The sequence below is a fragment of the Neoarius graeffei genome, chromosome 6 (assembly GCF_027579695.1).
Source record: "Neoarius graeffei isolate fNeoGra1 chromosome 6, fNeoGra1.pri, whole genome shotgun sequence".
NCBI lineage: Eukaryota > Metazoa > Chordata > Actinopteri > Siluriformes > Ariidae > Neoarius > Neoarius graeffei.
Window position 1 is genome coordinate 58870090 of NC_083574.1, and position 23333 is coordinate 58893422.

Sequence of the window (23333 nt, forward strand, 5' to 3'; positions counted from 1 at the left end):
ACCCTCCTTGTGGAGGGCATCAGTGATCATCATCTGGACAACAGTCAAGTCAGCAGTCTTCCCCATGATTGTGGTTGTGTGTACTGAACTAGACCGAGAGATACACTGTGTTCATACTGTTTTACTCAAACTCGAAATGAAGTATTCTAATATTTTGAGATGGGGCTTTTTATGTTTTTGTACTGTATGCCATACTGATTAAAATAGAAAAATGCTTGAAACATTTTAGTTTATGTGTAATGAGTCTATAATATATAACATTTTCACTTTCTTAAATAACTGATGGAAAATATTGAACTTTTTCACAATATTCTAATTTTTTGAGATGCACTAGTATTTGTATACCTCACCATCACATCTGCTTGCTGGACATTTCAAACCCATGGGGATTAATGTGGACAGTGCATGGCTATGTGCTTGGTTGTACAGCATGCACTTGTGCGCAGTGGATGTGGCTGAAACCTGAACTCAGTAATTAGGAGGGGTGCCCATATACTTTTGATCATGTAGTGTATATTATTAGAGTAAGTTAAGTAGTGCAATTTTTTTCCTGCAAAACATTGGTTTCATCAATATTGACACCCCAACACTGCATAGTATAGTATCCATCCATTAGCTGTGGCCGCTTATCCTGTACAGTGACTTGCAAAAGTATTCATACCCCTTGAACTTTTTCACATTTTTCCACCTTACAACCATGAACTTAAAAGTTTTTTATTGAGATTTTATGTGATAGACCAACACAGAGTAGCACATAATTGTGAAGTGAAATGAAAATGATAAATGGTCTTCAAAATTTTAAACAAATAAAAATCTGAAAAATGTGATGTGCATTAGTATTCAGCCCCCCTGTGTCAATACTTTAGAGCCACCTTTTGCTGCAATTACAGCTGCAAGTCTTTTGTGGTATGTCTCTACCAGCTTTGCACATCTAGACACTGAAATTTTTGCCCATTCTTCTTTGCAAAATAGCTCAAACTCAGCCAGATTGGATGGAGAGCGTCTGTGAACAGCAATTTTCAAGTCTTGCCACAGATGCTCAATGGGATTTAGGTCTGGACTTTGACTGGGCCATTCTAACACATGAATATTCTTTGATCTAAACCATTCCACTGTAGCTCTGGCTGTATGTTTAGGATCATTGTCTTGCTGGAAGGTGAATCTCCTTCCCAGTCTCAAGTCTTTTGCAGCCTCCAACAGGTTTTCTTCCAGGATTGCCTTGTATTTAGCTCCATCCATCTTCCCATCAACTCTGACCAGCTTCCCTGTCCCTGCTGTAGAAAAGCATCTCCATAGCATGATGCTGCCACCACCATGTTTCACAGTGGGGATGGTGTGTGCAGGGTGATGAGCAGTGTTAGTTTTCGGCCACACATAGCGCTTTGCATTTAGGCCAAAAAGTTCAACTTTGGTCTCATCTGACCAAAGCACCTTCTTCCACATGTTTGCTGTGTCCCCTACATGGCTTCTGGCAAACTGCAAACGGGACTTCTTATGCCTGTCTTTCAACAATGGCTTTCTTCTTGCCACTCTTCCAAAAAGGCCAGATTTGTGGAGTGTACGACTTATAGTTGTCCTGTGCACAGATTCTCCCACCTGAGCTGTGGATTTCTGCAGCTCCTCCAGAGTGATCATGGGCCTCTTGGCTGCTTCTCTGACCAATGCTCTCCTTGCTTGCTCTGTCAGTTTAGGTGGACGGCCATGTCTTAGTAGGTTTGCAGTCGTGACATACTTTTTTCCATTTTTGAATGATGGATTGAACAGTGCTTCTTGAGATCTTCAGAGCTTGGGATATTTTTTTATAACCTAACCCTGCTTTAAACTTCTCCAGAACTTTATCCCTGACCTGTCTGGTGAGCTCTTTGGTCTTCATGATGCTGTTTGTTCTTCAGTGTTCTCTAACAAACCACTGAGGCCTTCACAGACCGAGTGTATTTATGCTGAGAGTAAATTACACACAGTAGGACTCTATTAACTAATTAGATGACTTCGGAAGGCAATTGATTGCACTGGATTGTATTTAGAGGTATCAGAGTACAGGGGGCTGAATACTAATGCACACCACATTTTTCAGATTTTTATTTGTTTAAAATTTTGAAGACCATTTATCATTTTTATTTCACTTCACAATTATGTGCTACTCTGTGTTGGTCTATCACATAAAATCTCAATAAAAAACTTTTAAGTTCGTGGTTGTAAGGTGGGAAAATGTGAAAAAGTTCAAGGGGGATGAATACTTTTTCAAGGCACTGTACAGGGTCGCGGGCAAGCTGGAGCCTATCCCAGCTGACTATGGGCGAGAGGCGGGATACACCCTGGACAAGTCGCTGGGTCATTGCAGGGCTGACACAGAAACAAAGAACCATTCACACCTATGGTCATTTTAGAGCCACCAATTAACCTAACCTGCATGTCTTTGGAATGTGGGGGAAACCGGAGCACCTGGAGGAAACCCACGCAGACATGGGGAGAACATGCAAACTCCACACAGAAAGGCTCTCGCCGGCCGCTGGGCTCAAACTCAGAACCTTCTTGCTGTGAGGCGACAGTGCTAACCACTACACCACCATGCCACCCCATAATATATTTTTAGCTTTACATTGTCTTCATCTCGTCACAGATCATTTTTCATCTTTCTCAAAATAATCGTTTGAAATGAACAAAATTACCCACCAACATTGAAATGTCTAGAAATTCTTACACTTGTTTAATAATCTACTAATGAGAAATAATAGATGAATGTTTTTCTGTTTAATGATATTTTACTTGATAAGCTGCTCTTTTTTTATTTTTACATTGATAAATCCTCCAATGGAGAAAGTAACGTCACTGAGTCTCTTCCTGTAATGGCTAATAAGGTTGGAGACAATTGTAGAGCAATCCTGGTCCATACATAACATGTAAATCTGCTTTATATCCTTATGCTTTATCGTTTGGACTGTCCTCTTTGAGTCAAACCATTAGCTTTCTGTAGCATTCAAATGCATAGAACAAAAACACCATTTCTGTGTTTTGGGGTATTAGACGGCAACCAGAATTAATACAACCAAATAAGCATGGAAATCCATGACAGTAATGTCATTTCCCTGCTGAATGTATGTACAACCCCGATTCCAAAAAAGTTGGGACAAAGTACAAATTGTAAATAAAAACGGAATGCAATGATGTGGAAGTTTCAAAATTCCATATTTTATTCAGAATAGAACATAGATGACATATCAAATGTTTAAACTGAGAAAATGTATCATTTAAAGAGAAAAATTAGGTGATTTTAAATTTCATGATAACACATCTCAAAAAAGTTGGGGCAAGGCCATGTTTACCACTGTGAGACATCCCCTTTTCTCTTTACAACAGTCTGTAAACGTCTGGGGACTGAGGAGACAAGTTGCTCAAGTTTAGGGATAGGAATGTTAACCCATTCTTGTCTAATGTAGGATTCTAGTTGCTCAACTGTCTTAGGTCTTTTTTGTCGTATCTTCCGTTTTATGATGCGCCAAATGTTTTCTATGGGTGAAAGATCTGGACTGCAGGCTGGCCAGTTCAGTACCCGGACCCTTCTTCTACGCAGCCATGATGCTGTAATTGATGCAGTATGTGGTTTGGCAATGTCATGTTGGAAAATGCAAGGCCTTCCCTGAAAGAGACGTCGTCTGGATGGGAGCATATGTTGCTCTAGAACCTGAATATACCTTTCAGCATTGATGGTGTCTTTCCAGATGTGTAAGCTGCCCATGCCACACACACTAATGCAACCCCATACCATCAGAGATGCAGGCTTCCGAACTGAGCGCTGATAACAACTTCGGTCATCCTTCTCCTCTTTAGACCGAATGACACGGCGTCCCTGATTTCCATAAAGAACTTCAAATTTTGATTCATCTGACCACAGAACAGTTTTCCACTTTGCCACAGTCCATTTTAAATGAGCCTTGGCCCAGAGAAGACGTCTGCGCTTCTGGATCATGTTTAGATACGGCTTCTTCTTTGAACTATAGAGTTTTAGCTGGCAACGGCGGATGGCACGGTGAATTGTGTTCAAAGATGATGTTCTCTGGAAATATTCCTGAGCCCATTTTGTGATTTCCAATACAGAAGTATGCCTGTATGTGATGCAGTGCCATCTAAGGGCCCGAAGATCACGGGCACCCAGTATGGTTTTCCGGCCTTGACCCTTACGCACAGAGATTCTTCCAGATTCTCTGAATCTTTTGATGATATTATGCACTGTAGATGATATGTTCAAACTCTTTGCAATTTTACACTGTCGAACTCCTTTCTGATATTGCTCCACTATTTGTCGGCGCAGAATTAGGGGGATTGGTGATCCTCTTCCCATCTTTACTTCTGAGAGCCGCTGCCACTCCAAGATGCTCTTTTTATACCCAGTCATGTTAACGACCTATTGCCAATTGACCTAATGAGTTGCAATTTGGTCCTCCAGCTGTTCCTTTTTTGTACCTTTAACTTTTCCAGCCTCTTATTGCCCCTGTCCCAACTTTTTTGAGATGTGTTGCTGTCATGAAATTTCAAATGAGCCAATATTTGGCATGAAATTTCAAAATGTCTCACTTTTGACATTTGACATGTTGTCTATGTTCTATTGTGAATACAATATCAGTTTTTGAGATTTGTAAATTATTGCATTCCGTTTTTATTTACAATTTGTACTTTGTCCCAACTTTTTTGGAATTGGGGTTGTACGAACACCAAGTTTGCTCACTTCCAAAATAGTCTTTTAGACAGGGGAAGATTTCAGGAACTCAAAAACGACATTATGTCACATGAAGGTCCTGGTACCTCTTTGTTTGCGTTTGAATTTGTTTGCTCAAAAACAATACCTATGGAGTGTATAGTATTTCTTTCAACTTATCAACTGTTACACAGGCTGACATTTTATATGACAACATCCATCACATGATCAGTGATGGTAAGAAAGACTTACCATAATGCAATAAACAAAGCAGAGGCAAGTGTAATGCTTTATTGCAGATGAAATTTTTTTTTAATGCTAGCCCACCAATAAAGGTGAAAAATCCTGATTGCTATTTACAAAATTATCAGACGCTCATTATATAAAAACACAAACAGTACACAAAGAACAAAATGACTCAATCCCAAATTTTAACTATGAAGAAAAAGAGGTATGAAAAAGATATTTAAAAATATCTAGGACTTTACACTTTGTGTACTAGATTGTTTTTTTTTTTTCATGGTTGTCCATTTTGACATACATTTCAAGGGCTGAATCATCAAACATTGTTAATAAATTAAAACAAAACAAAACAACCCCCCCCCCCCCCCCCCCCCCCAAAAAAAAAAAAAAAAAAAAAAAATTTGGTCATTGGAATGAAAGGTTCATTTGGAGATATGTGGGTTTTTTAATGCGTGGTTTCCTGCGCTTTGGCTTGCTCCTGGACTTGGTCAGCTGTACCACGAAGAAGGACAACACGACCATGGCACCCAGAAAAGCAAACATGGGAATGGTCTGACCCACTTCCTGATTATAGCGACCCGGCATTATACCTGAAAACACAATACACAGATGAATGTTTCATTCTTGTCTTTGTCTAGTGATCCAAGAGACAAACATAAATCTTAAAAACATTATGTGAGGGATTTAATCAGCTTTGCTAAATGGATAAATATTCCCCAGTATTTATGCAATGTGTGAGACTATAACATATGCATTGTATTCGCATGACAGTGGAACTGATGGAAGTGTGTTATTACAGATGACCGGGAGATTATGTTGTTTTCTTTTGTAATTAGCTAGCCATCTTTGCCTGCAACTCAGACAATAAGCTGGATTTGTGTTTCCACCTACTTCTAGATATTCAATTTGTCATCTATGACCGAAAATTTGTCAAAGATATTCTTGACGTTATTTAATGAACAGCCAGAATATGTTTTGCCCAATGAGGCCTGACCTTAAGATTATCCTACCTCCGGGAATGTCCCAGGTTTCACTCTCCCCTGGTGACAGAGGTCTGACCTGGGGTCGATATGACCTTACATTGGGTATCACCACCTTGTCCATGTCCACAGACAACAGCTTCTGGTGTTTCCAAAGGTTACTGCAATGAAAACAAAGTTAAATACAAACTGGTGGACCCTGATGGTAAAGGAGTAGTTGCAAAAGGCACTGACCTGGGAGCTGTTTCATTAAGTGGCTGAGGTTTGGCCCAAGACAAGTGAGGACAGGCAGGTAGAGGGCGTGGCTTTGGGTCACCCAGGTGGGCCTCTAACACTTTTGAATAGCGGTAGAGGTGATTACCTGCAAACAAACAAATTAATTTAAAAAAAGAGGAAAACAATTAATTATTATTATTATTAGTCTTCAGCAACATTTCACTCACCAATTTCAATGTCAAGTCACAAAGGATTAACTTCATAAAAGTTTTATAAAGCAAAATGTTGGTGTAATGCAGTTCTTTAAAAATGTGAAGCTGATCTCCAGTGTAGTCTGGTCTTACCCTCCAGTCTCTCTGGCAGTGGTCTGTCATTGCCTGGAGGAGATGGCACTTTGTTTTGTGAGTGAACGAAGCTAGGCGGAGTCACACCATAAGATGTGTATTGCAGCAGGGCATCAAGAAGCCAGAAACAGTCTACACACATACATCACCATCAAGCCAGACACCAGAATAAGAGAATAAGATTAAAGACTATGTTCAGGATATAGTATGCTGAACCTGCAAACAATCTGCATCGTATAGACAACAATTTTTTATTTAATTTGCCATCATCGTTAAAGGTAGACTGCCTTTCAGATTTTTCAAGTATAGGTCATAAAAAAGAATTTTCTCTGGACACCCAATTATTTTTGTTTAGTGGACCGAAAGCGACTGAATTCGAATCACTGACTGTGCCCTAACTCTCCCTAATTGGAAGTCTGTGCCCTAATCCCATGTGGCCCTCAATTCTCTGCTATGTTTTCCTGCTTCACCATGACCCAATTCAAGATACTACGTCATGCATCACGTGGTGGGCTTTCCCTGTTCGCACAAGGCATTGTGGGATACAAATTTGAAACAGGAGAGAAAAATGGAGGACATGTATGTGCGAATGAATTGTGAAAGAGTGACGACAGTAATGGAAAGTGAGAAAAGACATTATGTTGTGAAGGAAAAGAAACACAGGACTAAACTAATAAATATCAGCGGTCAGCGAGCACCTCGGTGTGATCAGCTGTTCGTTTAACGACAGAATGATGTAATGGTCAGTGCACAGCCAAAGGTAAACCTGTAGATGGCAGTAATGTAACACTGGATGCCAACTGCTGTAAAACCCAAAAGAAGAAGAAAAAAGAGAAGGCGAACCTGCGCATGTGCACACAGACTTCCTCTGTCTGCTTGAAGTGAGTGATTTCATGCACATTATTTGGTCAGGAATCCCCTCAAATTAAATAACTTCCCAGCCACAGAATGGCCCTTTTTTTGGGGGGGGGGTTTGGAGATATTACAGAAATAAACACATTACAATGACCAAATTTCAGAGGGAACTCAATTTCACTGATTTTATGAAATCGAAAGGCCGTCTAGCTATAATTCATTAACAGTGGAACCCACAGATAATTCTCCCAGAGCTCACTTTGAGAACTACAAAGACCATTTTAAAAGACAATTGAATACCACCTTTCTGTCTGTGACTGTCATCTATGCAGTTAGAGTCTCCATACAGTGCAATGCGACCTCCTCCTTCTGAGGGTGTCTGGTACAATCCAAGCACTGGAACATTATCCACCATCGCATTCTCTTGTTTTAACACCTCTAGTCCTAGAAACAGATATAAAGCACAGAAAGCAAGGGTTGGGTTCACCTGTGCATTGTGTTCGAGAATCAAAGACCAAGAGAATAACAGTAAAATCACTGGTAGCCATAGCAACAAGAGTGAAGCTATGGCAAGAGTGTGCCGCAAGAGTGGGTGATTTCACCTTGATCCTTTAGGGTTTGTGCGATAACGAGTCCTTCCTCTGGAAAACGCAAAATGCTACAGCCTGAAGCATAATACACTAATGAGGGAACGAGAGAGAGAGAGAAATGTACATTAACATGGAAGAACGCCCAACTCCCCACCATGTATACCTGTGACACCAACTAGTAGCTTAGTTATTAAGTGGTTAGGCAAGACAGCGAGCAGCTGACACCTAGCCTTGTCATGTGCCACAAAGCGTCTTCACTAACCGACCACTTGTGATCACATTTAATAACTAAAGAGGGTTGCTAAATATGCCAAAAGCAACACATCACAAACAGCAATACTCAATTAGCCCAATATTACAACAATGCATACAGTGCCTCATATATGACCTTCTACACGTTTGCTAATATTACAACTTGAACTTAAATGAACTTGGATGTCTCTTGACAGAGTTGTGGTTTTACCATATTTTTTCTGTTCTTAATACTGAATTTAAAGGTGCGCCGTGAGAGATTTTGGAATTTTTTTTTTTTAATATAACCAAACTCTGACTGATAATTTTCCAGAACTTGGCCCTGGACTTTTGATAATTCCTTGGTCATCATTATGCTGTACAACCCCGATTCCAAAAAAGTTGGGACAAAGTACAAATTGTAAATAAAAACGGAATGCAATAATTTACAAATCTCAAAAACTGATATTGTATTCACAATAGAACATAGACAACATATCAAATGTCGAAAGTGAGACATTTTGAAATTTCATGCCAAATATTGGCTCATTTGAAATTTCATGACAGCAACACATCTCAAAAAACTTGGGACAGGGGCAATAAGAGGCTGGAAAAGTTAAAGGTACAAAAAAGGAACAGCTGGAGGACCAAATTGCAACTCATTAGGTCAACTGGCAATAGGTCATTAACATGACTGGGTATAAAAAGAGCATCTTGGAGTGGCAGCGGCTCTCAGAAGTAAAGATGGGAAGAGGATGACCAATCCCCCTAATTCTGCGCTGACAAATAGTGGAGCAATATCAGAAAGGAGTTTGACAGTGTAAAATTGCAAAGAGTTTGAACATATCGTCTACAGTGCATATCATCATCAAAAGATTCAGAGAATCTGGAAGAATCTCTGTGCGTAAGGGTCAAGGCCGGAAAACCATACTGGGTGCCCGTGATCTTCGGGCCCTTAGACGGCACTGCATCACATACAGGCATGCTTCTGTATTGGAAATCACAAAATGGGCTCAGGAATATTTCCAGAGAACATTATCTGTGAACACAATTCACCGTGCCATCCTGCCGTTGCCAGCTAAAACTCTATAGTTCAAAGAAGAAGCCGTATCTAAACATGATCCAGAAGCGCAGACGTCTTCTCTGGGCCAAGGCTCATTTAAAATGGACTGTGGCAAAGTGGAAAACTGTTCTGTGGTCAGACGAATCAAAATTTGAAGTTCTTTATGGAAATCAGGGACGCCATGTCATTCGGACTAAAGAGGAGAAGGACGACCCAAGTTGTTATCAGCGCTCAGTTCAGAAGCCTGCATCTCTGATGGTATGGGGTTGCATTAGTGCGTGTGGCATGGGCAGCTTACACATCTGGAAAGACACAATCAATGCTGAAAGGTATATCCAGGTTCTAGAGCAACATATGCTCCCATCCAGACGACGTCTCTTTCAGGGAAGACCTTGCATTTTCCAACATGACAATGCCAAACCACATACTGCATCAATTACAGCATCATGGCTGCGTAGAAGAAGGGTCCGGGTACTGAACTGGCCAGCCTGCAGTCCAGATCTTTCACCCATAGAAAACATTTGGCGCATCATAAAACGGAAGATACGACAAAAACGACCTAAGACAGTTGAGCAACTAGAATCCTACATTAGACAAGAATGGGTTAACATTCCTATCCCTAAACTTGAGCAACTTGTCTCCTCAGTCCCCAGACGTTTACAGACTGTTGTAAAGAGAAAAGGGGATGTCTCACAGTGGTAAACATGGCCTTGTCCCAACTTTTTTGAGATGTGTTGTTGTCATGAAATTTAAAATCACCTAATTTTTCTCTTTAAATGATAGTTTCTCAGTTTAAACATTTGATATGTCATCTATGTTCTATTCTGAATAAAATATGGAATTTTGAAACTTCCACATCATTGCATTCCGTTTTTATTTACAATTTGTACTTTGTCCCAACTTTTTTGGAATTGGGGTTATATGTTTAAGTATGTTCTCTAACAAACTCTGGCATGTTCTACAGAAAGTGGGCAGAAATGATTCATTCTATTTTTCTGATGAAATCTCAAAGCAATCTATTATTTCTGTTTTACTTGGTCTTTTCTTTTTTCTCCACTAAAAGGAGTGCTCGCATCAAATTTCAGACCTGACCCAATCATGATCTCATTAATAAAGGGGTGTAAATTTATTTGTTAAAATCTGTTCTTCTGTAATTCTTGCATAGAAGAATTTGGTCCGTCAGTAACGTTTGCACAGTAAATCATGATTCCTTGTGTGTACACAACAGGACTTTGATTCATCTATACATGCAGTCCATGGCTATGCTGGTTTTCCTCATTTCACCACTTATTTCACCAAAAAGAACATATACACTACCGTTCAAAAGTTTGGAGTCACTTTGAAATGTCCTTATTTTTGAAAGAAAAGCACTGTTCTTTTCAATGAAGATCACTTTAAACTAATCAGAAATCCACTCTATACATTGTTAATGTGGTAAATGACTATTCTAGCTGCAAATGTCTGGTTTTTGGTGCAATATCTCCATAGGTGTATAGAGGCCCATTTCCAGCAACTCTCACTCCAGTGTTCTAATGGTACAATGTGTTTGCTCATTGCCTCAGAAGGCTAATGGATGATTAGAAAACCCTTGTACAATCATGTTAGCACAGCTGAAAACAGTTTAGCTCTTTAGAGAAGCTATAAAACTGACCTTCCTTTGAGCAGATTGAGTTTCTGGAGCATCACATTTGTGGGGTCGATTAAATGCTCAAAATGCCCAGAAAAATGTCTTGACTATATTTTCTATTCATTTTACAACTTATGGTGGTAAATAAAAGTGTGACCTTTCATGGAACACACAAAATTGTCTGGGTGACCCCAAACTTTTGAACAGTAGTGTAGATTACATATTTCTTTTCTTGAACAATGCATACATTATTTCAAGTGAACGTTATTTCAGGGTAGTGAGTGAATAACAAATTTTGAGAAAAATTAATGCAGATTACTTACTTACAGCTGTTGAGATCAAGGTCAAATGATCCCTAGTGCATGTGATTTTCTACGATGGGGCCACTTCTGAATTATAATAAAAGTTGCTCTTGCAATGTAACCTTTGCGAGTGTTAGTCCTCCACTGCAGACAGAATTAATGTTCACCTTACACTGGGTTTCCTTAAGCCTGGATTAACTGATAATGAAAAATTCCTTCCCAGATAAGAGCAACAAGGCGGTTATGGGATAATCTCCTATGTAATTCAGTGTTAGTGAAGCCATCTTCTGATGAGCAGCAAGGGGTGTTGCTAACATTATGCAAATAGACAGAAGAAAATGTTGTGTTCACAACTGGGATAAAGCAGTTTTCCCCAGTTTCTGTTTTCAGTATTGTAGGATTGTTTCTGTCCAATTTTGAAGTATTTTCTGAAATAAACACATTCTAACAAAATTTTTTTTTAATGTTACTTCATTTTCATCATACTCAACAATCTTTTTACGGAAAAAAACCCTTATTTTTTTTTAAATTCTGATTTATTTATAGCATACTCAAATGCGCCCAATTTCTGTAGAATATGCCTTACGCAAATCAGTATCAAACTATTTACATTTTTTTATTTGTACATCACTTTTGTAGCTTTGTAAATAGTTAATAACTATAATAACTATTTTGTAAAGAAATCATTTTAAACATTTGACAAATTCTGAACTAAATTCAATAGATTACTGCAAACCAAGGCAACGAGTAAGTGTGTCTATGATGTACAGGATTTTCCATTTCTACTGTAAGATATTTTACAAGATTGGGAGAAGACAAGCTGGATTATAAAGTGGATAATAGAGTGTCTATACATCAGAAATGCATGTGCAACACACTGATCGTGTCTCCCATGCAAACACTGAGAAAAAGAAGAACGCATTTCCATTTTCCAATGCCTGGATTTCCTTTGGGCTAATTTCATACATTTTGTTTGATTTGTAGTTGCGATAAAATTTTTCTGAAATCTGCCAACCATGGTTAATGGCGACAGGAATGTACCTGCTGTACTGAACACAGCTGCTCAAAAGATACAAATAAAACAGCTCAAAACAAGCTGCAACACTGCATGCTGGATGACTGTAATTTGTTGACTATTACAAAGTTACTCTAAAAATTCTCTTGATCGTAGACTCTAGAATAAATCATGTGTGATATCTTCTCAACTTGGATTTGTTTGAGGCTATGTCATTATTGATGCCTCACATGCCACACCAAATTCTATGGTCATAAAATAAAGAGTTATTTTATCAAGATAATAAAATAGTCTTGTCCCCTGAAGCACATTCATGTTTATATAACAAATGATGCATTCCAGACAAGCTCTGAAAGTAGTTTGAGAGAACAAACACAATGTAATACACAATGTGTGTTACAACTGTTGTATACTTGGTACCTGTTTGTTACCCCTGCACAGACCCCATCATTCTTAATGTAGTTAAACCAATAAATACAAATGTGTCATAGTAAAAATCTTACTCTCGTGATCTGCCATTGTGAACTCTCCCTCATACAGTCCATCACTAAAGGCCATTCCCCATACAGAGATGAGGTCATTCAGAGCTGGGATATTGGCACCCCCTGTGTCCGGCATCCACCATTGCCTACAAGAGCAAATACAAGTCCATTCACACAGATGATACATACATTTCGAGGCTTCATATTTAAGATATGAACAGGCTCACACAACTGTAAATATGGCATATATTGTGACAACTATAATAAGTAATTAGATTTATGAGCTAAAAAATTTAAATCACCCAATGTATTTGTCTCTTTTCACAATCGTATCTTTCCACACAAATGTCAAGGAAATAAGAAATTTTACTGATCCCGGAGGGGAAATTCACGTCTTATAGCGGCTCCAAATAAAAGTAAGAGATGAGTAAGAAAAATTAAAAACACAAAATACACAACATATCCAGCAACAGCACCTACTGATTCACAGGTCTTTCTGTATTTTGACTATTTTCCATTGTAGAACAATACAGAAGGCAACACAACTGTGAAAAAATGCCTGGAACATATTTAACAATTATTCCATGAAATTGAGTCGTATGTGAGCTGATGGCCAATGAGGCATGTCGCGCCGAGTTGGCTATTAGCCATGTATGACGAGATTGAGTGAAATAATTGTTTTATTATAGTCACATTCATTGTATTTTGAGAAACAGAGCATTTTTATTTTTTGCAAATTTCATAAATAAAATCTTGATACAAAACGTCCGACAAAATCATTTCCGCTTAGGCAGACTTCTTAAAAACCTATCGATGGCTGCACAAATTGACTTTAGTGTTTTTGTTTTGTTTTTTTGTAGAAAGTGCCGTCTTACCAAGGTATAGAATAGCTTTAGACGACATTTATGTAATTCTTCCTTGGACATTTCAGTTATGTAATTTTCAAACTTCTTTTGAGAATCTGTGGCATAAGTTGAAGATTGCTGTACACCAACGCAACCCACCTAACTTGAAGGAGTTGGAGCAGTTTTGCCTTGAGGAATGGGCAAAAATCCCAGTGGCTAGATGTGCTAAGCTAATAGAGACATACCCCAAGAGACTTGCAGCTGTAATTGCAGCAAAAGGTGGCTCTACAAAGTATTGACTTTTTTTTTTTTGGGGGGGGGGGGGGGGGGGGGATACCTATACACACTCCAGATTTCTTTTTTTATTTTATTGTTTGTGTCACAATAAAAAACAATTTGCACCTTTAAAGTGGTAGGCATGTTGTGTAAATCAAATGGTGCTAACTGCCCAAAAATCCATTTTAATTCCAGCTTGTAATGCGACAAAACAGAACAAACACCATGGGGGATGAATACTTTCGCAAGACAGCGTGTATATAAAATCAAGAACAAGTTCCTATTAAAGTGGCTGGTGAGTGTATTTGAAATAATGTGGTTTAAAAAAAAAAGTGTTAAAAAACAAAATGTGTTTCGTATTTTAGATTCTTCAAAGTAGCCACTGTTTACCTTGATGATGCTTTACTATCAGCATTATGTTAACCAGCTTCATGAGGGAGTCACCTGGAATGCTTTTCAATCTACAGGCGTGTCTCATCAAAAGTTAATTAGTGCAATTTCTTGCCTTCTTAATGCATTTGAGATCAAACAGCAAATAGTAAATAATAAAAATACAGTAAATAGCCCTATTCCACAACTGTAGTAATCCATATTATGTCAAGAACCGCTCAACTAAGTAAAGAGAAACGACATCCATCATTAAGGTATGAAATGTCTTTTAATTAATAGACATCAAGAAAAAACATTGAATTCGGCATGTCTAAACACACACACACTTAAAAAAAATACTAAACAAAACTGAATGATAAAATGTAGCTGGTTAGATAGAACAACTCAGCATACATACTTCATTATGAAGGAACTCAGCCATTACTGCTTAATCACTTTTCTTAATCAATGGCTTTGTAATATTTAGTGATACATGGAAATGTAACGGTCAAGTTAGTGCCAAGCAAAAATCTTGTCCTATCTGCTGCTTCTTCCCCCATGTATGGCTCAGCATGATTGGAACCACAGAAACACACAATGACTATCAAGATAAATGTTGAATGGCAATGTACAATAAGAGATTATTATTGAGAGAGCTCGTTTTTCTTCTTTTTAAGTTAGTTATGGCCAGTTCACTTCCATCAAGCAGCTCTGTCCTATTACATGACGGCTACCAACCAGGGAGTGCGAAGGCCATCACATGCTCCCTCCAAGGCACGTGAAGCCAGCTGACAACATCTTTTCAAAGGGGACGGCTTAACACATTCTGTGGACCGTCCTACCCACCCATTTCCACATGCATGAGCCAAAGATGCAGATGATTGGCTGGTGTCACTGTAACTGATAGTGGAGAGAGAGTAAGCCACCGCTCCCTCCCTGTGGTTACTCTCTTGTGCTCCTGGCTATGGCATCATCGGGATTTGAACTTGCAATCTCCTGATGATAGGGTGTTACACCACTCAGAAGCCACTCTCATTTTCAAGTGAATTTTTCAATTGAATCACTTTATTTCATGATTAACATATGCAGATTTTTCCATGTTTTAATTGATGATCTCTCTTAAAATGCATTTTCAATAACCAACTTTCTGCTAGAATTATTTCCCCACTACAGTACTGTTTCAATACTGCTCTCATGGTACGTAATTTTGGTATAGTAACACTAATGTTATGTGGACACTAGTCCTGCAATTCAGACTGACTGAATCTTTACACCACTACAGATAAGTCAATATTTATTAGTGGATCACTGAAGGGAGAGAGGGGCATGGCAGGCACAGATACCTGGTATTCTCATCGTAGAACTTCACTTTTCTCATAACTGAGGTGTTGTACCAATCACTGAAGATGATGAGTGACAGACCATTTTCTATGTCCCTTCGCAGCTTAGTGATCTCCTCTGGGAAATATTCCTCCTCACTGTCCACCATCAGCAGAGTCCCTGGATTTAAAACACACGAAAAACATCTTATTGAACTAATACAGTTCCACAGTATTGCTGATTTGAGATTTTATAAATGATTTAAATCATAATCTAAAGTCTAATGTCCACCCTTACCATACTGACTGGCATCAAAACATGTAATGGGTGAACCCAAAACTTCAACAAAGTATCCCATACTTCTAAGGTGCTGGTACATGTCTCTAAAGTTGGTATGGATATGATCACCATTCCTATAGAAACAAACAACCATTTATTTTAAAAAGTGCTTTATGTTGTTTTATAATTTGAAGGCTATTACAGAAAATAGGATGACCATAAGGAATTTTACTGAATGTTGCCCCATTTTGATTTTTCTTTCCACCCCCTTCCACAAGTCAATCATCATTCGAACTGAATACAAAACTTGGGCAAATATACCAAGAACATTCAGGGTAATGTTCAAATGAATGACAGGTGATAAAACTGAATAAATTGTTAACGTTATCAAACTACCAGTCGAGTGGGTCATTCTTCATACGCAGGTTATCTCGGGGGAAATAGCCAGGTGGGTAGCGCAGGTTATGATACTGGTCCCATAACACCCTCTTACTGCGAGGTGGAGTGGGCACGATCTTCACCTTCACTGGCAGCTTGACTGTGGAGGTTATTTCCCTTCCTAATGCTGACTACACACAAGCAAATTGTCACATACTGTTAGACTGCATTCCTGAAGATTTCAGAAAAAAAATACTTTCTGCTAGAGAATAGCACACACATTTTCTAATTGTACTCACATCATTCTCTGCAGGTGAAGCCACAGTGAGCATCACATGACCCTGAGCGATTCCCTCCCAGGATGCCGCTTTCTTGGCCACAGATATAGACACAGCCAGGTAGCCAGCCCACGGCCACAGCACAGGCGAGTAAGACACGGCCACATCAATATGATCCCCATTCTGGGGCAGATAAGGCTGCCAGATTGGCTATTGAAGGAACGTACAGTTAGTTACTAAGAGGAACAAATGTTAAAATTTAATGAAACAAATAAAACAAACTTTCCAGACAGTACGAGTAGTTTTTATTACTCAGTAATATCTCATCTCATTATCTCTAGCCGCTTTATCCTGTTCTACAGGGTTGCAGGCAAGCTGGAGCCTATCCCAGCTGACTACGGGCGAAAGGCGGGGTACACCCTGGACAAGTCGCCAGGTCATCACAGGGCTGACACACAGACAACCATTCACACTCACATTCACACCTACGGTCAATTTAGAGTCACCAGTTAACCTAACCTGCATGTCTTTGGACTGTGGGGGAAACCGGAGCACCTGGAGGAAACCCACACGGACACGGGGAAAACATGCAAACTCCACACAGAAAGGCCACAGAGCTCGAACCCGGACCTTCTTGCTGTGAGGTGACAGCGCTAACCACTACACCACCGTGCCACCCCCTACTCAGTAATATACAACCCCAATTTCAAAAAAAGTTGGGACACTGTAAACTGTAAATTAAAACAGAATGCGATAATTTGCAAATGATGGAAACCCAATATTTTATTGAAAATAGTACAAAGACAATCTATCAAATTTTGAAACTGAGAAATTATTTATTTTATTTATTTATGTATTTTTTAAATATGCGTTCATTTTGAATTTGATGTCAGCAACACGTTTTAAAAAAAGTTGGGACGGGGGCATGTTTACCACTGTGTTGCATCACCTCTAACGCTCTGTAAACATTCGGGAACTGGGGAGTCCAACTGCTGTAGTTTTGAAAGAGAAATATTGTCCCATTCTTGCCTGATATACAATTTCAGTTGCTCAGCAGTTCGGGGTCTTCTTTGTCGTATTTTGTGCTTCATAATGCGCCACGTGTTTTAAATGGGAGACAGGGCTGATCTGCAAGCAGGCCAGTTTAGCACCCGAACTCTTTTACTACAGAGCCATGCAGTTTTAATATGTGCAGAAAGCGGTTTGGCTTTGTCTTGCTGAAAGAAGGAAGGCCTTCCCTGTAAAAGATTTAGTCTGGATGGCAACATATTGCTCTGAAACGTGGATATATCATTCAGCATTAATGATGCCTTCCCAGATGTCCAAGCTACCCATGTAATGCGCGCTAATGCACCCTCATACCATCACAGATGCTGGCTTTTGAACTGTGCACTGATAACAAGCCAGATGGTCCGTCTCCTTTTTAGCCTGGAAGACGTGCAGTGTCCATGATTTCTAAAAAGAATTTCTACTTTTGATTCGTCAGACTTCGGGACAATTTTCCACTTTTCCTCAGTCCACCATAAGAGCTTGGGTCCAGAGAAGGTGGTGGTGTTTCTAGATATTGTTTATATCTGGTTTTAACTTGCATTTGTGGATGCAGTAATGAACTGTTTTCACAGATTATGGTTTTCTGAAGTGTTCCTGAGCCCGTACAGTGATTTCCACTACAGACACGTGTCTGCTTTTAATGCAGTGTCGCCTGAAGATCACAGGCATGCAATGTCAGTTTTCAGCCTTGTCTCTTGCATGCACAGACTTCTCCAGATTCTCTGAATCTTTTAGTGATATTATGTACCATAGATGATGTGATCCCCAAATTCTTTGTAATTTTATACTGAGGAACGTTATTCTTAAATTGTTGCACTGTTTGCCCATGTAGTCTTTCACAGAGCAGTGAACCCCTCCCCATCTTTACTTCTGAGAGACTCAGCCTCTCTGTGATGCTTTTTTTTTATACCCAATCATGTTACTGTTGCCAATTAACCAAATTAGTTTTGTTTAGCATTATATAACTTTTTTCAGTCTTTTGTTGCCCCATCCCAACTTTTCTGAAATATGTTGCTGACAAAATTCAAAATCAGCATAGATTTTTCAAAAAACAATAAAGTTTCTCAATTTCAACATTTGATATGTTGTCTTTGTACCATTTTCAATAAAATATAGGGTTTCTGTGATTTGCAAATCTTCACATTCTGTTTTTATTGATATTTTACACAGTGTGCCAACTTTTTTGGAATTGGGGTTGTAGATACTGATACTCAAATAACTAATCATAGTATTAAGCAATCAAGGGCAATGTGGCACTATATTTTATATAGTGCTGTTTATGTTAGTTGCTGTCATTTGTTGCTAATAGGGAACTCTTTGTCCTGAGTTTCGTGTTTCAAATGTTACAATGTTTGAACAGTATCTATAATATAATGTACGAGGGTGACCAACCCAAGCATGCAGAGCAATATTAGCCAGCATGGTTAATAAAAATGAGTGCAATATCCTTATGAAAGGAAGCCTGTGTGTCTCAGTGCTTGCAGAACTGATGTGCTCTTCTGCTCTGTATGCTCGCTTCAAGCTCACAAATATCTGTGCGCGCATAATTCATGTCAACTTGGTGCTCATGTTTTAGCACCATGCTCACTGGTGCAGCTCTGTCAGTCACCATTGCACTCTCTACTTAAACTCCATAAGATGTTTTATCAGATTCTTTGTATTGTATGAACATGCTGAATTTCCTTAGTGTTACAATGTACACTGGGCTTACATGATACGGTATTAGCTGTAGGTCAGTATCGATGCATCCCTAATAATGGCACATTCTTCATAAAACAGCAAAACAGTTCAAACTATCAACCCCCAGCATCAATACTTGCATGAATAAAAAATGTCTTTTTTTTTCTTTTTACCTTGTCCACAATCCGGCCAGTCACACCCATGCCATTCAGAATGGTTACATTGACAATTGTTGGCATGCCACCATAGTAGATGGGCTGGGAGCAGTAGGGCCACATATAGGGGCACTCTGTCAGGTCTATGTAGCTTGGACTGAGACTGAAACAAAAAGCATTAGACAATGTTAGCAGACTTGTCTTTATGCAACCTTTTGAATTTTTCTAAAAAGCTGGTGTTAAGCAGACTGCTCATGAATTAAGTTAACTAGATCGTCTCAAACAAATGGTAGCCTCAGTTATCTTAATTTTGCCGTAAGCCATTTGTCAAAGTAGATTAAAACTTCGTTATTGGGTCTTCTGAACACATCCTGAAGACTTTGTTGCTGGAATCTTCCTAAAACCTTTCTTGATTCCTAAAACTGATTTGTTATTTGGTGCTATAAGCAGATTAAGGCAATGACTCCGTCCTCTGTTTCTCAGAAGCTTGACCTACATAGTAATGGTGGCCAAGCATGGGCATGGCTTAGGACTGATCAATTTTGCATGCGTGTTTTACCTGGCTTGGGGTCTGTAGCTATTGAGAATCTGGTAAGCTCGGAGTAGGTCCAGTTTGCCATGGCCCTGTTCAAACATGTTCACCCCAGGCAGCCTGCGAGCTGATGCAATCAGAGCCTGCTTCATACTGGCTGGGTTTACCAGCTCTCGATTTAACACAGTACTGAGGTAGAGAGAGGGCAAAAAAAAAAGATAAGAGATACTAACGAATCACTTATAAATATCAAAGAGATCAAGTTAAATTGCATTCATTCAACCAAGGTAATTCTTGTTTAACCAGAAGAAAAGAAGGCCAGACTCATGGAAAAGAAAATGGGCATGACTCAAGAATTAACTATATTGAAGGTGTAGTGTGAAAGACCCTTGGATTGCTGCAATCCAGTTCATATTAACTGACCTGACCTACATAAAAAAGGCAGCAGGAGAGCAAGACTGAAGCTTGCTCTTTGAGGGAGATGAGATTGATTGCTTTAATTCACTGCTTTTTTTCTTTTGTCAGCAGCACAAAAGAAATGCATGCATCAATGACTCACTTGTCCCACAGGAGCTTGTGAGCACAAATGAGACATTTGTCCACATGAACAGAGACAAATTGTCTGCCTCTTGTTTAATTTTATCAGGCTCTCTTTGCAGTGAATCTCTCAAGCATTCTTATACACTCTTGAGCTAAAAGGATGGACGGATGGACATTGCCACGACATAATCCCCCTTCGGGCCTTTCAGCCAGTGGGGGATAATAAAAATTGAGAGGGAAGTTGATTTCAGAAAGCAAGCACACCTTGATGAAATTGCCAAAATACAAGTTTGTTAATAATCAAGGGCATAACTCCAGTAAAATTTGCCCAAATTAAACAAAATTTTAATATGCATATAACTGTCATACAACAAAGCATTTTGCCAAGTTTGGTGAAATTCCTCCACAAATTGTGAGAGGAGTTGATTTCAGAAGAACGTACACCCTCATTAAATTGTCAAAGTACAAGTTATTTAATCAAGGGTCAAAACTGGTAAAATTTTCACAAACGAAATAAATATGCACAAGGCCTTTTGCCAGGCTTCGAGAAATTCATCCAAAAATTGTGAGAGGAGTTGATGTCAGAAGGCAAGCACACCTTCATGAAATTGTGAAAGTACAAGGTTGTTAATCAAGGGCCACAACTCTGGTAAAATGCGACTGAATTGAACAAAATAATATGCGTAGTACCGACATATAACAATGCCTCTTGCCAAGTTTGGTGAAATTCCTCCACAAATTGTGAGAGGAGTTGATTTCAGAAGTTGAGCACCCCTCCCGGGACAGATGGACGGATGGAAATCGCCACGACATAATCCCCCTTCCGGCCTTTCGGCCAGCGGGGGATAAAAATTGTATTCAGAGTTTGTGACAAATCAATAAGTGGGATTATTTTATGGGAAATACAAAATACAGTGGCAGTCATGGTAGCACCAAACTTTTGTTTGGAAAGGACATTCTGCCAATGACTATGTCAAAACAAAGCATTATATGTACAGAATCCAGAAGGCTGAGTAAAGAGATAGCCCACTGGGTAGAATGGAAAAAAAATGTCTCAAAAATCTGATATATAAAATACCAGACAGCACAAAGTTAAACAAGATACAGGTCAGCTGATGTGAACATTCTGAGTGGTTATATCCAGACATGAACATAATGCAAACTGGCTTTAAAGTAATACAAGATGTCTACACAAACAAAGGGTTAAAGCCAGCCATAATAATCCATTATTAAACCTCACAATTTGGTCCTAATATCAGCACAATATTCCTTGACTATGAAAGAAAGAAATTTTCAGTAGAGGTGAAATTTGCATCTTATTTTGTTCATTAGAAATCCTAGAAATTGAAAGGAAATATTTTAGAAACCATTTGTTGAATCTACTGTGTTGGCTCAAAAGAGAAGGGCTAAGAGGGAAAGTATTTGGTTTGGCATGTCTCACCTGGCAAGAAGAGTGACTGCGCCGGCCACCACAGGAGAGGCCACGCTGGTGCCAGACAAAGAGCGACAGCCCTCTTTCAGTCCAGAGCCGCGAACACCAGAGCCATATGTCACAATGTCAGGCTTCACCCTGCCATAGCCACCTGGCAGCTCCTGAAAGACAGAAACAGACAGTAGCTATTCTAACAGTCAAACAAACCACTAGCATAACTTAAGACCATATCACCAACATCATTCTCTGTCAATAACTCGGAACAATATTTCAGAATTATTATAAGCCTGGATTTGATATATTTAAACCATCACATTATGTATGTGCATCAGATCCAACAACAAAACATCCTTGTCATTTTGTATGCCAAAAAAAGTACCAAAACTATCTTGTTGGGAATAAACAGAATAGCTGTTCATTAGGCTAGGGCACCGGCTCAAGTATGATTCAGTGCTTGTTGCTCCCAGACAAAATTAATAACTCTTAAGAGACCTTTGAGGTGTGAGCGAACTTCAGGCTTCAATCCATGTACCTTTCCTGAAGGTAAACCAACTAAAACACTGACTCTTCAATTCAGATGCTAAGTTGGATATGTCTGGCTTTCTAGGTCAACACAGAGTCCTTAGGCATGCACCAACAAGCCCGTGCATAAGCCTTCAGGTGAGGGTTGCAGTTCAATGGGGATGCTATGAAACAGGACATACCCATGTTGTCATGCCCCGAGAGGAGAAGCGGGCAATGTTGTCCTCAAAATCAATTCCTCCAACCCCAATCACATCCATCTGATCAGCAGGGTTGTTTAGAGTACTGCAACGTTCACACACAGACTAAATTTTATTACAACAAGAAAAAAGACAAAGCCAAAATTTGAACAATGTGTCACATGGTTTCATTAACTTTGCTACTTACCCATAGAGAGGGCCATCATTCCCAATAGCAGACACCATGATAACACCATTTGCAGTGAGCTCCCAAACCTGAGGTAAAGCCAGGGAAGTTACAGCTTGTAAATTTTTTCATACAGTGGCAGTGTGTGAATATCTGAATCACTAGATTTCATTCCCTGTAACATGTAGGGTTTGAGTGCGATGATCTGATGACTGAGAATCAGTGGGTGCATTCCTGTTTAAAAGTTTATGATGTTCTGTTTATGGTTTCTGGGTTGAGCCATGAAGGTTAACGGCAATCAGCTGAGATACGCATAGACTATACACTGCAGTCAGGTTTATTTTTAGAATCCTAATGCACTGAAACCAGTTAAAAAAAATAGACACTGATGTTAATCTCTTATTATTCTGAAGGTGCTCTCTCATAGGCACCTTTATGCATTTTTCAATGCTCATATTTAGTACAACCCCGATACCAAAAAAGTTGGGACAAAGTACAAATTGTAAATAAAAACGGAATGCAATGATGTGGAAGTTTCAAAATTCCATATTTTATTCAGAATAGAACATAGATAACATATCAAATGTTTAAACTGAGAAAATGTATCATTTAAAGAGAAAAATTAGGTGATTTTAAATTTCATGACAACAACATCATCTCAAAAAAGTTG

General features: G+C 39.1%; 1 protein-coding gene across 1 annotated transcript in view; it reads right to left on the bottom strand.

The window, feature by feature from the left end:
• Positions 1-5305: 5305 nt before the first annotated feature.
• Positions 5306-23333, bottom strand: part of mbtps1 (membrane-bound transcription factor peptidase, site 1) — a 116303-nt gene continuing 98275 nt past the window's right edge. Inside the window, exons 8-23 of the mRNA XM_060923932.1 lie at positions 22685-22752; positions 22480-22582; positions 21785-21936; positions 19831-19992; positions 19290-19434; positions 16408-16596; positions 16127-16299; positions 15749-15864; positions 15475-15631; positions 12663-12787; positions 7934-8011; positions 7635-7775; positions 6477-6608; positions 6151-6277; positions 5947-6077; positions 5306-5526 (exon numbers count right to left, since the gene is read on the bottom strand). Coding sequence (XP_060779915.1) covers positions 5342-5526; positions 5947-6077; positions 6151-6277; positions 6477-6608; positions 7635-7775; positions 7934-8011; positions 12663-12787; positions 15475-15631; positions 15749-15864; positions 16127-16299; positions 16408-16596; positions 19290-19434; positions 19831-19992; positions 21785-21936; positions 22480-22582; positions 22685-22752 — 2184 coding nt within the window. The 3' untranslated portion in view covers positions 5306-5341. The remainder of the gene's footprint in view (positions 5527-5946; positions 6078-6150; positions 6278-6476; positions 6609-7634; positions 7776-7933; positions 8012-12662; positions 12788-15474; positions 15632-15748; positions 15865-16126; positions 16300-16407; positions 16597-19289; positions 19435-19830; positions 19993-21784; positions 21937-22479; positions 22583-22684; positions 22753-23333) is intronic.